The sequence below is a fragment of the Dasypus novemcinctus genome, chromosome 15, assembly GCF_030445035.2.
Source record: "Dasypus novemcinctus isolate mDasNov1 chromosome 15, mDasNov1.1.hap2, whole genome shotgun sequence".
Taxonomy (NCBI): Eukaryota; Metazoa; Chordata; class Mammalia; order Cingulata; family Dasypodidae; genus Dasypus; species Dasypus novemcinctus.
Window position 1 is genome coordinate 87,516,836 of NC_080687.1, and position 13,610 is coordinate 87,530,445.

The 13,610-nt window shown below is 38.4% G+C and overlaps 1 protein-coding gene across 3 annotated transcripts in view; it reads right to left on the reverse strand.

The window, feature by feature from the left end:
* SUGT1 (SGT1 homolog, MIS12 kinetochore complex assembly cochaperone) overlaps positions 1 to 13,610 on the reverse strand; it is a 77,603-nt gene that overhangs the window by 49,734 nt on the left and 14,259 nt on the right. For all 3 annotated transcript variants that reach the window (XM_012526881.4, XM_004462794.5, XM_004462795.5), the window contains exons 4-6: positions 12,559 to 12,649; positions 11,808 to 11,877; positions 8,949 to 9,019 (exon numbers count right to left, since the gene is read on the reverse strand). In XM_012526881.4, the coding sequence (XP_012382335.1) occupies positions 8,949 to 9,019; positions 11,808 to 11,877; positions 12,559 to 12,649 (232 nt within the window). The remainder of the gene's footprint in view (positions 1 to 8,948; positions 9,020 to 11,807; positions 11,878 to 12,558; positions 12,650 to 13,610) is intronic.

Below are 13,610 nucleotides of genomic sequence, written 5' to 3' on the forward strand. Positions count from 1 at the left end.
CTGTGCCTCTCTCCACAAGGCCAGCTGTAGACTATTAGGCAAATAGCTTGTTTCTCTTCTGGGGACTTCTCTCTTTCCTCACCACATAGCTCCTCTGTGTGCTTACTTCCCAGGGCTCCAGTTCAAGACTCCAGCATCAAAAACTCCAACTCTGTCCCTTGCCATGTCTTTTCTCTGAGTACCCACCCACCAAAAGGCAGGGACTCAACACCCTAATAATGTGGCCCAATCAATGCCCTAATCAGAAAAGAGCAGTTTACAAACATAATCTATCTATTTTTGAAATTCATGAACCATATCAAACTGCTACAGGGACAAAGGAAAAGAATCACAACAGCAAAACTGGGAGTTAAAAGCCCAGCTGTGACTGCCAGCACGCTTGTCCACACTAAAGACACTTTTGAATACTCAGGCCACTGGGCTACTGGCTGTTGACAAAGGCGCCCCAGGGATCCATCTGCCCAGGAAAAGGGGGGAGAGAGGGACACAGGCTAAGGTTGACTCAGTTTTGGACCCACAAATTTAGTCTGCCATGTCCCAACGGCCCTTCCAGGCTGGGTGAGCCATGCCATTGTTTGCCCTGGGAGTCAGCATGGGAATAAAGAGATCCAACCCTCTCAATCTCCCAGGATAGATGACAGGTAGGTTACAATGCAGGTCTCAATAAATATAAAAAAACTGAAATAATACAAAGCATATTCTCAGATCATAATGAAATGATACTGGAAATCAAATAATAGAAGAGGTAAATTCACAAATGTGTGGAGGCTAAACAACACACTCCTAAATAATCAGTGGGTCAAAGGAGAAATTGCAAGTAAAATCAGTAAATATATCCAGACAAATGAAAACGAGAGCACAACTTATCAAAACTTATGGGGGAAGTAGATGTGGCTCAGACAGGGCTTCTGCCTACCATATGGGAGGACCCGGTTCTATCCCTGGGGCCTCCTGCTGAAAAAGAGGAGAAAGCATGCCTGTACAGTGAGCCAGTGCTCATGTGGTGAGCTGAGTGCCCATGTGAGTACCCGCACAGCAAGCTGAGTGCGCCATGTGGTGAGCCAGTGCCCACACAAGAGAATCACTCAGCAAGATGACAACGCAACAAAAGAGAGACAAAGGGGAGAGCCAAGGTGAAGCACAGCAGAAACCAGGAACCGAGGTGGTGCAACTTACAGGGAACCTCTCTCCACATCAGAGGTCCCCAGGATAGCATCCTGGTGAATCCTAGAGCAGAAAAAATTAGAACAGAAGACAAAAATAGAAATAGATACAGAAAATCACACAGTGAATGGACACAGACAGCAAAAACAGCAAGGTGGGGAGAAAATGAAATAAATAAATCTTTTTAAAAAAACTTATGGGATACAGGGAAGGCAGTCTTTTTTTTTTTTTTTTTTTTTTTTAAAGATTTATTTATTTATTTAATTTCCCCCCTCCCCTGGTTGTCTGTTCTTGGTGTCTGTTTGCTGCATCTTGTTTCTTTGTCCGCTTCTGTTGTCAGCAGCACGGGAAGTGTGGGCGGCGCCATTCCTGGGCAGGCTGCTCCTTCTTTTCACGCTGGGCGGCTTTCCTCACGGGCGCACTCCTTGCGCGTGGGGCTCCCCCACGCGGGGGACACCCTTGCGTGGCACGGCACTCCTCGCGCGCATCAGCGCTGCACATGGCCGGCTCCACACGGGTCAAGGAGGCCCGGGGTTTGAACCGCGGACCTCCCATATGGTAGACGGACGCCCTAACCACTGGGCCAAAGTCCGTTTCCCGGGAAGGCAGTCTTGACAGGGAAATTTATTGCTCTAAATGCCTATATTAAAAAAGGAGAAAGGCTAAAATCAAAGATCCAACTGAACTGGAGAAACTAGAAAAAGAACAACAAACCAATCCCAAAGCAAGCAAAAAGAAAAAACTAATAAAGATTAGATCAGAAATAAATGAAACTGAGAACAAAAACCAAAAAATCAACAAAACCAAAAGCTGTTTCTTTGAGAAGATTAACTGACAAACCCCTCACTAGACTAACAAAGTAAAAAAAGGTGCAAATAAATACAATCATCAATGAAAGCAGGAAGTTATGACTGATTGCATAGGAAAAAAAAGAATCATAAGAAAATATTATGAGAGAAGCAGATGTGGCTCAAGCAGTGGAGCTCCCGCCTACCACATGGAGGTCTGGGTTCAGTTCCCAGTGCCTCCTAAAGAGGAAAAGCAAGACAGAGAGCTGATGGGACAGGCTGGCATGGTGAGGTGATGCAACAAGATGACGCTACAAGACACAAGGTAAACATAAAGAGGGACACAACAAAGCAGGGAGCAGAAGTGGCTCAAGTGATCAGGCACCTCCCTCCCATATGGGCAATCCGGGTTTCGGCTCCCGGTGTCTCCAAAAAAAAAAAAGGAAGACAGACACAGCAAGTGTAAACAACGAGGGGGTAGGGAGAAATAAATAAAATAAATCTTAAAAAAATAAAAGGATATTATGAGAAATTGTATGCCAACAAACTAGACAACCTAGATGAAATGGATAAATTCCTAGGAATATACAAACATTTCTTTATGTTATGCTAGAAGAAATTCAAGAACTTAACAAACCAATCACATTTAAAGAGACTGAATCCATCAACAAAACTCTCAACAAAGGAAAGCCCAGGATCAGATGGCTTCAAGGCTGCATTCTACGAAGCACTTCAAAAATAATACCAATCCTGTTCAAACTCTTCCAAAAAATTGAAGAGGGAAACTTACTGAACATACTTTATGAAGCTAACATCCTAATACCAAAGACAGATAAAGACACTACAAGAAAATTATGGACCAATCTCTCAAATGAACATAGATGCAAAAATTCTCAACAAAATACTTGCAAATTGAATCCAACAGCATATCAAAAGACCTAGACATCACGACCAAATGGGATTTATTCCTGGTATGCAAGGCTTGTTCAACATAAGAAAATCAATCAAGGGGAGCAGCGGCAGTCCCCCAGGTGCAACGGTAAGGACCAGGAAGGAATGAGGGTTCAACAGTGAGCCCCTGATACTAATGACTATGCTTGTGAGCCTATACACCTGAAATAAGAACAAGGCCTAGAGCAGCACTGTGCCTAAGAGTTCCCTCCTGACAGCCTCCGTGTTACTCAAATGTGGCCAGTCTCGAAGCCAAACTCAGCATGTAAATGCAATGCCTTCCCCCCAGCGTGGGACATGACACCCGGGGATGAGCTTCCCTGGCACCGAGGGATCACTACCAAGTACCAGCTGATGACATAACTAGAAAATGACCTTAAATTAAAGGTTCAACACGGACCAGCAGAATATGCCTGTCTACATATAATAACAGGAGTTAAAAATGCTGTTTGACCTAAAGTAAGGGGGAAATGGAAAAGACAAATGAGTTCTTATGGCTATGAGTTTCTAAAAAAGAGTCTGGAGGATGTCAGAAGGACTGCCCTTATGCACACCTGAGCAGAGTCTCAGAGACAGAGTAGATACAACCCCAGATACTGGTCCTTTTGAGGGCTAAAGAGACCCACAGGTTCTATGGTCATGGCAGATGGGGTTCACTGGCGGGGTTCACTGCCATGCCAGTTGGCCCTTCTTTGGAGCTGGTGTTTCTGCGTGATGAAGCTGGACTCAGATGGGATCTCTTTTCACAAGCCTTTCATGCTACTTTACTGGAACTGTAGTTGGTGCTGGGGCTTAAGATGTATCTAGGGGATTTGAATCTCTGGACTGACAATATGATAGCCAGGCCCTGAACCTCAACAGACTTCAGCTCCTACAGTCTGATTTATTGGACTTACTACACTCAGCTAACAAGGAGTTGAAGAATGTCAACCACCACACCATGGAGCCTAGAGTGCCTACAACTGAAAACATGAGGATTGCGCTCAATATCCATGTGGAATCGAAACCCCCTCTTGACATAGATGTGGAATGGACACAACCAAGCCAAGGTCCACAGGAAGGAGGAATACAGTAAGGATCAGAGTGGACTTAATGATATCCTATTCATGAACTATTGTGGTTAATAATCGAGAAAATGTGGCATTGATGTGGAAAAAGTGGCCATGGTGGCTGCTGGGTGCGGGGAATGGGAGGAAGAGAAGAGATGTGGAGGCATTCTCGGGACTTGGAGTTGTCCTGGGTGGTGCTCCGGGGACAACTGCCAGATGTTGTATGTCCTCCCATGGCCCACTGGATGGAACGTGGGAAAGCGTGGGCTATGGTGTGGAATACGGGACATGGGGTGCAGCAATGCCCGGAGATGTACTCACCAGACGTAATGGATGTGACACGATGATGGGGTAGAGTGTTACTGTGGGGGGAGTGGTGGGGTGGGGGCGGTGGGGGTGAATGGGGACCTCATATTTTTTTAATGTAATATCTTTTTAAAAAATGAACAAATTGAGTAGAATTTGGAAAAATAATAAAAATTGTAAGTGTTCAAAAAAAAAAAAAAAGAAAATCAACGTAATACACCACATTAATAAACTGACGGAAAAAAACCATATGAACATCTTCGCTTGATGTAGAAAAGGCATTCAACAAAATCCAGCATCCTTTCTTGATAAAAACACTTTGAAAGACAGGAATAGAGGGAAAATTCTTCAGTATGATAAAAAAGCATGTATGAAAAATCCACAGCCGACATCTTACTCAATGGGGAAAGGTTGAAAGCTTTCCCTCTAAGACTGGGAAAAAGACAAGATGCCCACTGTCACCACTGTTATTCATCACTGTACTAAAAGTTCTAGCTACAGTAATTAGAAAAAACAAAAAAAAATTAAAGGCATCCAAGTAGGGAAAGAGGAAGCAAACTCTATTTGTGGAGGACATGATCCTATATTTAGAAAATTCTGAAATGTCTGCAACAAAGCTAAATGAGCTATTAAATGAGTCAGCAAGGTAGCAGGATACAAAATCAACATGTAAAAATCTGTCATGTTTTTGTACACTAATATTGAAAATTCCCATTTACAATAGCAATAAAAAGACTCAAATACCTAGGAATCAATTTAACCAAAGACATGCAGGACCTATATGCAGAAAACTATGAAACAATGCTAAAAGAAATCAATGAAGAAGACCTAAATAAATGGAAAGACATTCTTTGGTCATGGATTGGAAGACTAAATCTCATAAAGATGTTAATCCTACCCAAACTGATTTATAGATTGAATGCAATACCCATCAAAATTCCAACAGCCTACTACTTTACAGAAATGGAAAAGGTAATTACCAAATTCATTTGGAAGGGAAAGTGCACCTAAAAGGCCAAAAGCATTCCAAAAAACAACAACGTGGGAGGAATTTCATTGCCAGACCTTGAAACATATTACAAAGCTACAGGGGTTAAAACAGCATGATACCAGCATAGATACAGGCACACTCATCAGTGGAATAGAATTGAGAATCCAGAAATAAACCCTCACCACTATGGCTAATTGGTTTTTGAGAAATCTACTAAGTCCATGTTAACAGGACAAAACAGTCTCTTTAACAAATGGTGCTGGAACAACTGGATAGCTATAACCAAAAGAACGGAAGAGGACTCCTATCTCACTCCCTATATAATAATCAACTCAAAATGGATCAAAGACCTAAACACAAAAGCCAGGACCATAAAACTACTAGAAGAAAATGTAGGGAAGCATCTTAAAGACCTTATGGCAGGTAATGGTTTCTTGTACTTTACACCCAAAGCACAAGCAACAATAGACAAAATGGATAAATGGGACCTCCTTAAAATTAAACACTCTTACACCTCACATGACTTTGTCAACAGGATGAAAAGGTAGCCAACTCAATGGGAGATTATATTCGGAAATCACATGTTAGATAAGGGTTTAATATCGATGATATATAAACAAATGTTATAACTCAACAAGACAAACAACCTGACTAAAAAATGGACAGAAGACTTGAACAGACATTTGTCCAAAGAAGAAATATAAATGACAAAACAAGAAAAAATGTTCAACATCCTAATGATTAGGGAAATGCAAATCACTCTACAATGAGATATCATTTCACACCTATCAGAATGGCTACTATTAAAAAGACAAAGGGAAACGGATGTGACTCAAGTGATTAGGATCCCATCTACCAGACAAGAGGTCCAGGGTTTGATTCCGGGGGCCTCCTGGTGAGGGCAAGCTGGCCCACGCAAGTGTGCTGGGCTGGACTGCATGGAGCACTGGTGCAGCAAGATGATGCAACAAAAAGAGCCACAGAGAGACAATAAGAGCTGCAGCAGAACAGGGAGATGAAGTGGCATAAGAGACTTAGTACCTCCTTTCCATTCCAGAAGGTCCCAGGATCAATTCCCATTGCTGCCTAAAGAGAAGCAAGCAGACACAGAAGAACAGACAGCAAATGGACACATAAAGCAGAAAGTGAGCATGAAACAAGTTGGGGAGAATAAATAAATAAATCTTAAAAAAAAAAAAAAAGAGAACTACAAGTGTTGGAGAGGATGCAGAGAGACAGGAATGTTTATTCACTGATGGAAGGAATGTAAAATGGTAAAGCCACTGTGGAGGACTGTGTTTGGCAGTTCCTAAAGAAGTTGGACATATATTTGTCAAATGACCCTGCAATACCACTACCAGGCGTATACCCAGAAGAACAGACAGCAGTGACATGAATAGATAACTGCACACCGATGTCCACGGTGCCATTATTCACAACTGCCAAAAGCTGGAAAAAACCCAGGTGTCCATCAACTGATGAATGGATAAACAATTTGTGGTGTAGTCACACGATAGAATATTATGCAGTTGTAAGAAGAAATGAAGTCATAAAGCATATGACAACATGGATTAATCATGAGGACATCAGCTGAGTGAAGCAAGACAGACACAAAGGATAAATACTATATGATTGCACTACTATGAACTAAATATGTTGTGTAACATATTGCATGATTCCAAATGTAAATATCTGAATAGAAGTAGCAAAGCTGTTTATCTTTGCTATCTGCTTCAATGGGAGGGGAAAAAAAAGTCTCCTCCCTAGGCTTCTTCCATAACACCATTTTTTTTCTACCTCTATCACTCTATTCCACTTCCTTCCAAGGCTTCTCTTATGCTCATTCTCTTCCCATTATCAAGGGAAATCAGTCCTCGTTTTTATTTCTTTTCCTACTCTTTCTATATTTCTAAGGTGACCTCATTAAAATTTCTGTCTTCAACTATCTTTTGTAAGCTGACTCTCTGATTTGTTGTCATTTTTGAAATATTAACTGGCATAGGCTTAGCATTTCCTGTTCTCCATTGACTTACTACTCAGCCCTGAAAAAAATATAAAAACCAAAATAGAAAATAAAAGAAAAAAAGAATAAACAGTGGATAATACTAAAAAAAAAAACCTAGACTTGAATAACCTATTTAATCAATAAATAAAACCAAACATCCTAGCAAACAAAGGGAAAAAATGATAGTATTTTGAGTTATGAATTTTTTACTGTGTTTCATAAAAATGGAAGAATTACAACTTAATGCAAATTTTTCCAGGAATGAAATTTAAAGATAAACTGTTTTAAAATTAAATATTCCCAAAACATCAGTTTTACCAACGATGTAGATACTAGAATAAGCCAATAGCATGATATTAAGATGTTATTTAAGGAAGGAATTTAGGCAGGGAACTTTCTGTTGTTCAAAAATTATGAGGAATAGGGCTTAGAAAACCTAGAGGATGGAATGCCTCATAGGTCTTTCCAAGTTTTTCAAGTACGTGTCAATGTGCTAGAATATTAGACACTTCAGAATTTGTGAAGAGTAAAGATATGCCAGTCTGCTCATTGAAAAGCCGTATTATTCACACATCAAATTTGAGATAACCAAGTTTGAGAACAACTCCTTTTATCCATTTCTCCTTTCCTAATTTGTAGCTTCCATTTGCACTGTCAGGTCTAAAATGCCAGTGCTCTCATTTATTTATACAGAGGAAGAACAAACATTCAAAGTAGTGCAGAGGCAATTTCTTAAAGTTAAATATAATCCATTATACTTCAGAGCAGGATTTCTTAACCTCAGCACTACTGTCATTTTGGACCAGATAATTCTGTATTATGGGGCTATTCTATGCACTGTAGGATGTTAAGCAGCATTCCCAACATCTACTCACTAAATGTCAGTAACAAACATCCCCAACCCTAGTCATGACAATTAAAACTGTCTCCAGACACTGCCATATATGTCCCTTGTGGAGCAAAATCATTCTCCCCAGTTAAGAGCCATCGCTTTAAAGGACTGTGATAATGTTCTATTGTAAAATAAATATGAAACTGTAAATGATTAGGATTACGTGGTCTATAATGTTCTGTGAGATTACTCACAAATTACTCAAAAACTTTTAGTATTTTGCACAGAATTTTAAATTCTTAGCTTTCACAATTGTTTCTATATATTACTCAGATATCCATACTGCTGTGATAATTTTCATATATTCCTCCCAAAAAGATGACATTAAAAATCTGCATCACTCTCAAAGACCCATGTTTCTTCTGTACCTTCCCTCTCATAATTTTCTCAAACTTAAATTTCACTTCTCTATAATGTCCATAATACTCTCTTTTAAGATTTTCTATCACAGCAAACTGAATAACAACATAAAATGATCAGTCTTCACAAGAAAGCAAATTAAATGTTCACCTCCTCATTAGGGGAAAAAAAAAGCCAGACTAAGCAGGGGTGCACACTGAATGTTTAAATATAGTTTTTGGCTTCTAAAGTATATCTGTGACTTAAATGGTAAAGAAAGGCCAATTTAATCATTTTTTTAGTGAATTCAAATTCTGCAATCAACTTGAAATGTCATTAAGAATGAGAAAAAAACATGTTAGGTTTTTGCAATTAACTTGAGATTACACAAACAAAACTCAGCAATGGTATTTAAGAACATCAGAAATACTGGATTAATTCAATATAATTCCAATATACTTACTATCTAATTTCTGTCCTTCTGTAAACGTTTCTAGAGCAGCAGCATAGTTCTTTTCATGGTATTCACATATGCTGGCATAAGCATATTAAAAACAAATAAATACACACGAAGTCATGAAAATTAACATTCTTTCTAAATAAAAATATCCTAGTATTTTATATGTTAGCAAAAGATTTTCTAAAATACTATACTGTTACTCTAGTACAATTCCCATTAAAATTCAATTTCAGAACTCACTTCAGAGGGAATTTTTAAATCATAATTGTATATACAGACATACCTTGCATGTTTGGTTCCACACCACCACAATAAAACCAATATCACAATAAAGCAAGTCACACAAATTTTTTTGTTTCCCACAGCATACAAAAATTACGTTTACACTATACTTTAATCTATATGCAACAGCATTACACCTAAAAAATATGCACATGCCTTAATTTAAAAATACTTTATTAACCATCATATGAGTCTTCAGCAAGTCATAATCTTTTTGTTGGTCAATGGTTTCCTTCACATCAATGGCTACTGACTGATTAGGGTGGTGGTTACTGAAGGTCAGGATATTTGTAGCAATATCTTAAAATAAGACAACAATGAAGTTTGCCCCATCAGTTGACTCTTCCTTCCACAAAAGATTTCTTGGTAGCATATGATGATGCTTCATAGCATTTTACCCACAAGAGAACTTCTTTCAAAACTGGAGTCAATCCTCCTAAACCCTGCCGCTGCTTTGTCAACCAAGTTTATGTAATAGTCTGAATTCCTTGTTCTCCCTTCAGTAATGTCTACAGCATTGTCACCAGTAGATTCCAACACAGGAAACTAATTTTTTTTTGCTCATCCATAAGAAGCAACTCCTCATCTGCTCAAGTTTTATCATGAGATTACAGCATTTCAGTCACATCTTCAGACTCCACTTCTAATTCTATCTCCTTTACTATTTCTACCACACCTGCAATTACTTCCTCCACTGATGTCTTGAACCCTTCCAAGGAATCCAGGAGGGTTTGAATCAATTTCTTCCAAACTCCTACTCATGCTGGTATTTTGACCTCCTTCCATGTATGACAAATGTTTTAAATGGTGTATAGAATGGGGAATCCTTTCCGGAAGGTTTTCAATTTACTTTGCCCAGATCTATCAGAGGAATCACAATGTCAGCTAGCCTCACAAAATGTATTTCTTAAATAATAAAACTTGAAAGTCAAAATGACTCCTTGACCCACGGGCTGCAGAATGGATGCTGAATTAGCAGGCATGAAAACATTTACCTCACTGGCATCTCCATTAGACCTCTTGGATGACCAGGCGCCTTTCCAATGATCAACACTATTTGGAAAGGAATCTTCTTTTCTGAGCAAGAGGTCTCAAACAGTGGTCAAAAAATATTCAGCAAACCATGTTGGAAACAGATGTGCTGTCATCCAGGTTTTGTTGTTCCATTTACAGAGCACAGGCAGTAAACTTAACATAATTCTTAAGGGTCCTATGATTTTCAGAATGGTAAAGGAACTGTGGCTTCAACTCAAAGTCACAAACTCCATTACAAACTCCATTAGCCCCTAATAAAATCCTTTGAAGCTTTAAAGCCAGACACGGACTTTTCCTCTCTAGCTATCCAAGTCCTCGATGGCATCTTCTTCCAACAGAAGACTGTTTAATCTACACTGAAAATCTGTTGTTGAGTTTGGTCACCTCCATCAATGATCTTAGTTAGATCTTCTGGATAACTTGCTTGCAGCTTCTACATCAGCACTTGCTACACCACCCTTCACTTTTATGTTACTGAGATGGTTTCTTTCCTTAAACCTCATGAACCAGCATCTGCTAGCTTCAAACTTCTACAGCTTCCTCACCTCTCTCAGCTTTCATAAAATTGAAGAATTAGGGCCTTGCTCTGGGTTAGGCTCTGGCATAAAGAAATGTTGTGGCTGGTCTGATCTTCTTTCCAGACCACTAAAACTTTCCCCATATCAGCAATTAGAATGTTTCACTTTCTAACCATTGGTGTATTCAACAAAGAAGCACTTTTAATTTCCTTCAAGAACTTTTCCTTTGCATTCACAACTTGGCTGTTAGGTGCAAGAGACCTAGCTTTCAGCCTATCTGGGTTTTTGACATGCCTTCCTCACTAAGTGTAGTCATTTCTAGCTTTTGATTTCAAGTGATGAAAGGTGTGGCTCTTCCTTTCACTTGAACACTTAGAGGTCATTGTAGGGTTGCTAATTGGCCTAATTTCAAGTTTGTTGTCTCAGGGAAGAGGGAGGCCCAAGGAGAGGGAGGCCCAAGGAGAGGGAACAGGATGGGAGAAAAGTGGATCAGTCAGAACATACACATTCATCGATTAGGTTTGCCATCTTAGCTGGGAGTGGTTCATGGAGTCACAAACAATTACAATATTAACAGGAAAGATCATGGATCACAGATCACCATAAAAGAAACAATGGAAAAGTTGAAAAAATGTAGCAATTACCAAAATGTGGCACAGAGATATGAACTGAGCACATACTGTTGGAAAAATGGTGCCCCTAGACTTGGTCATTGCCGGGTTACCACAAACCTTCAATTATTTAAAAAAAAAAAAAAAAAATGCAATATTTACAAAGTGTAATAAAGCAAAGCATGATAAAACAAGGTATGCCTGTACTTGTTTATTCTAAACTATAATTATGTGAAAGAATTAAAGAAGTTTCCTATTTAAAAAATAAAATTACACTTATCAAGATAAACAAGCTCTCATAGCACTAAACATGGCCTATCCAGCTTGGATGAGGAATAAAATGTTCTCAATTAGCTAACGAAAAACAAATACCTATCTTTGGTCCAGACCCAACAAAAAGAGAGGTTATTGCATACCCTTTCCTCAGCATAGCAGTGGGATTATTTGGATTGAGTTCGAGAGATTTCTTCACATCAGCAACAGCATCTGTAGAAAAGAAGACAGGTCTTTTTAACCAGTTATTTACAGATCCTAACAAATTCTACATATAAAATATGAAACACTCTTAAGACTTTAAAATTTTCACGTTAGTAGAGAGGCCAAATAGTTTTAAATTAGGAAAAGCTAAACCAAGGTATAATTTAAATAAAAATCACATTTCTTCCTATTAGCCTAATATGTGACTTCCTTCTTAAAGCTCTTTAATGAATAAAGCTCCGTGCTACAAAGATCCCCTCACTTTTTCACTAACACCACTTATGAACTATAACACAAGGTATTTAATTTTTCTTTATCCAGATTCTCTATACAAAATAATTTTTTTATATTACTCAAATAATATAGAAATATGTCATAAAAAATGTGAATGAGCTTTTCACTTAAATACTCCATAAAACAGTAAATGCAATGCTATTCTTTGTTATTCATCCAATCATCATGAATGAAATCTGTATAAATTCTCCACCCCCCTGAAGAAAAAATACACCCATAAAATTTAAATGGGTGTTGGTCAACATGTTTTGGTCACATTTCAGCTAGTTCTCCTTGGAATAAAAGACAAACTTTAAAATTTACCAAGAAAATTCATATTTTATTTGATTCATTTTGTCTTGGGCAAAATTTATATTTAATCTATAAAAAGACAATATACTTTGGAAGAAAAATTACCACAGTAATTCCCAAGAAGAATGTGACAATAAGCTCTTTGACAATAATACTGTGCATCATCTGGTTTCTGTTCCAAAGCCTTCGTCAGCTCCTACAAATACAAACGTATTGTGAGCATCAGTAAATATGTTAAAAACCATTGAATTCTAATTAAACATGAATTTTAATCAAATAACCTATTGTGATAAGCTATTTGAAGGAAAGGGAACAGGGAAATAAGTTTGGGAGCTTTTCCTTAAAAGAGGATCAATACCTTCCCTCCCTAGCCATCACTGAATAAATCCTACAATCTGAAGTAGTATCTATGTAAAGTACTTAGCAGTCCCTGGCCTACAGAAGGAACTCAATAAATATTATCACCTCACTTATTCTGAAGGTTAGTTGATATATAGTGATGATCGGATTTCTCCTCCTAACTTAGAGAAGACTCAAAGATCATGTAGAATTTGAAATGTCTAGAAAAATGTTAAGCTGTACAATTAAAAAAAGAGACAAATAAATGCAAACCTAGAAGTTAAATCTATAGCAAAGGGAGGTTAAGAGAATCAAAAAATTTGATAATCTAGCTTACCTGCCACTCTCTTATTTCATTAATGGCAGATGATCCTAATAGATTATGGCATTCTGTTCAGAGCCCAGATACAATATTGCATAGGTAGGTACCATCAATTGATGAAGGGTGAACACTAGAGACATAAAACTTTTGACCCTGGACTGTCACAGTATATAGGTAGTAGCTGTAGCATTAAAGATGCAGGACGAGATAGCACAATTTAAGAGACCAAGGATTAGGGCAGGCAACAAAAACACTTTGGATCTTATCCCCATTGTTCACAACCCTAGGTTGATAGTTTTTTAAAAAGGTAAAATTACTTCAACAGCTACACATGTGCCATGAACATGCTTTACCCTAATAAGTGTCATTCTCACAGAGCGATGTATACCATACTTCATGAGATTCAAAACAGACTAAAAACCAAATCACTTTTTATCATTTTCATCCCTATCACCCTGGTCCAAACAGTAATGTAAATGTTTCTGCTCACGTACTA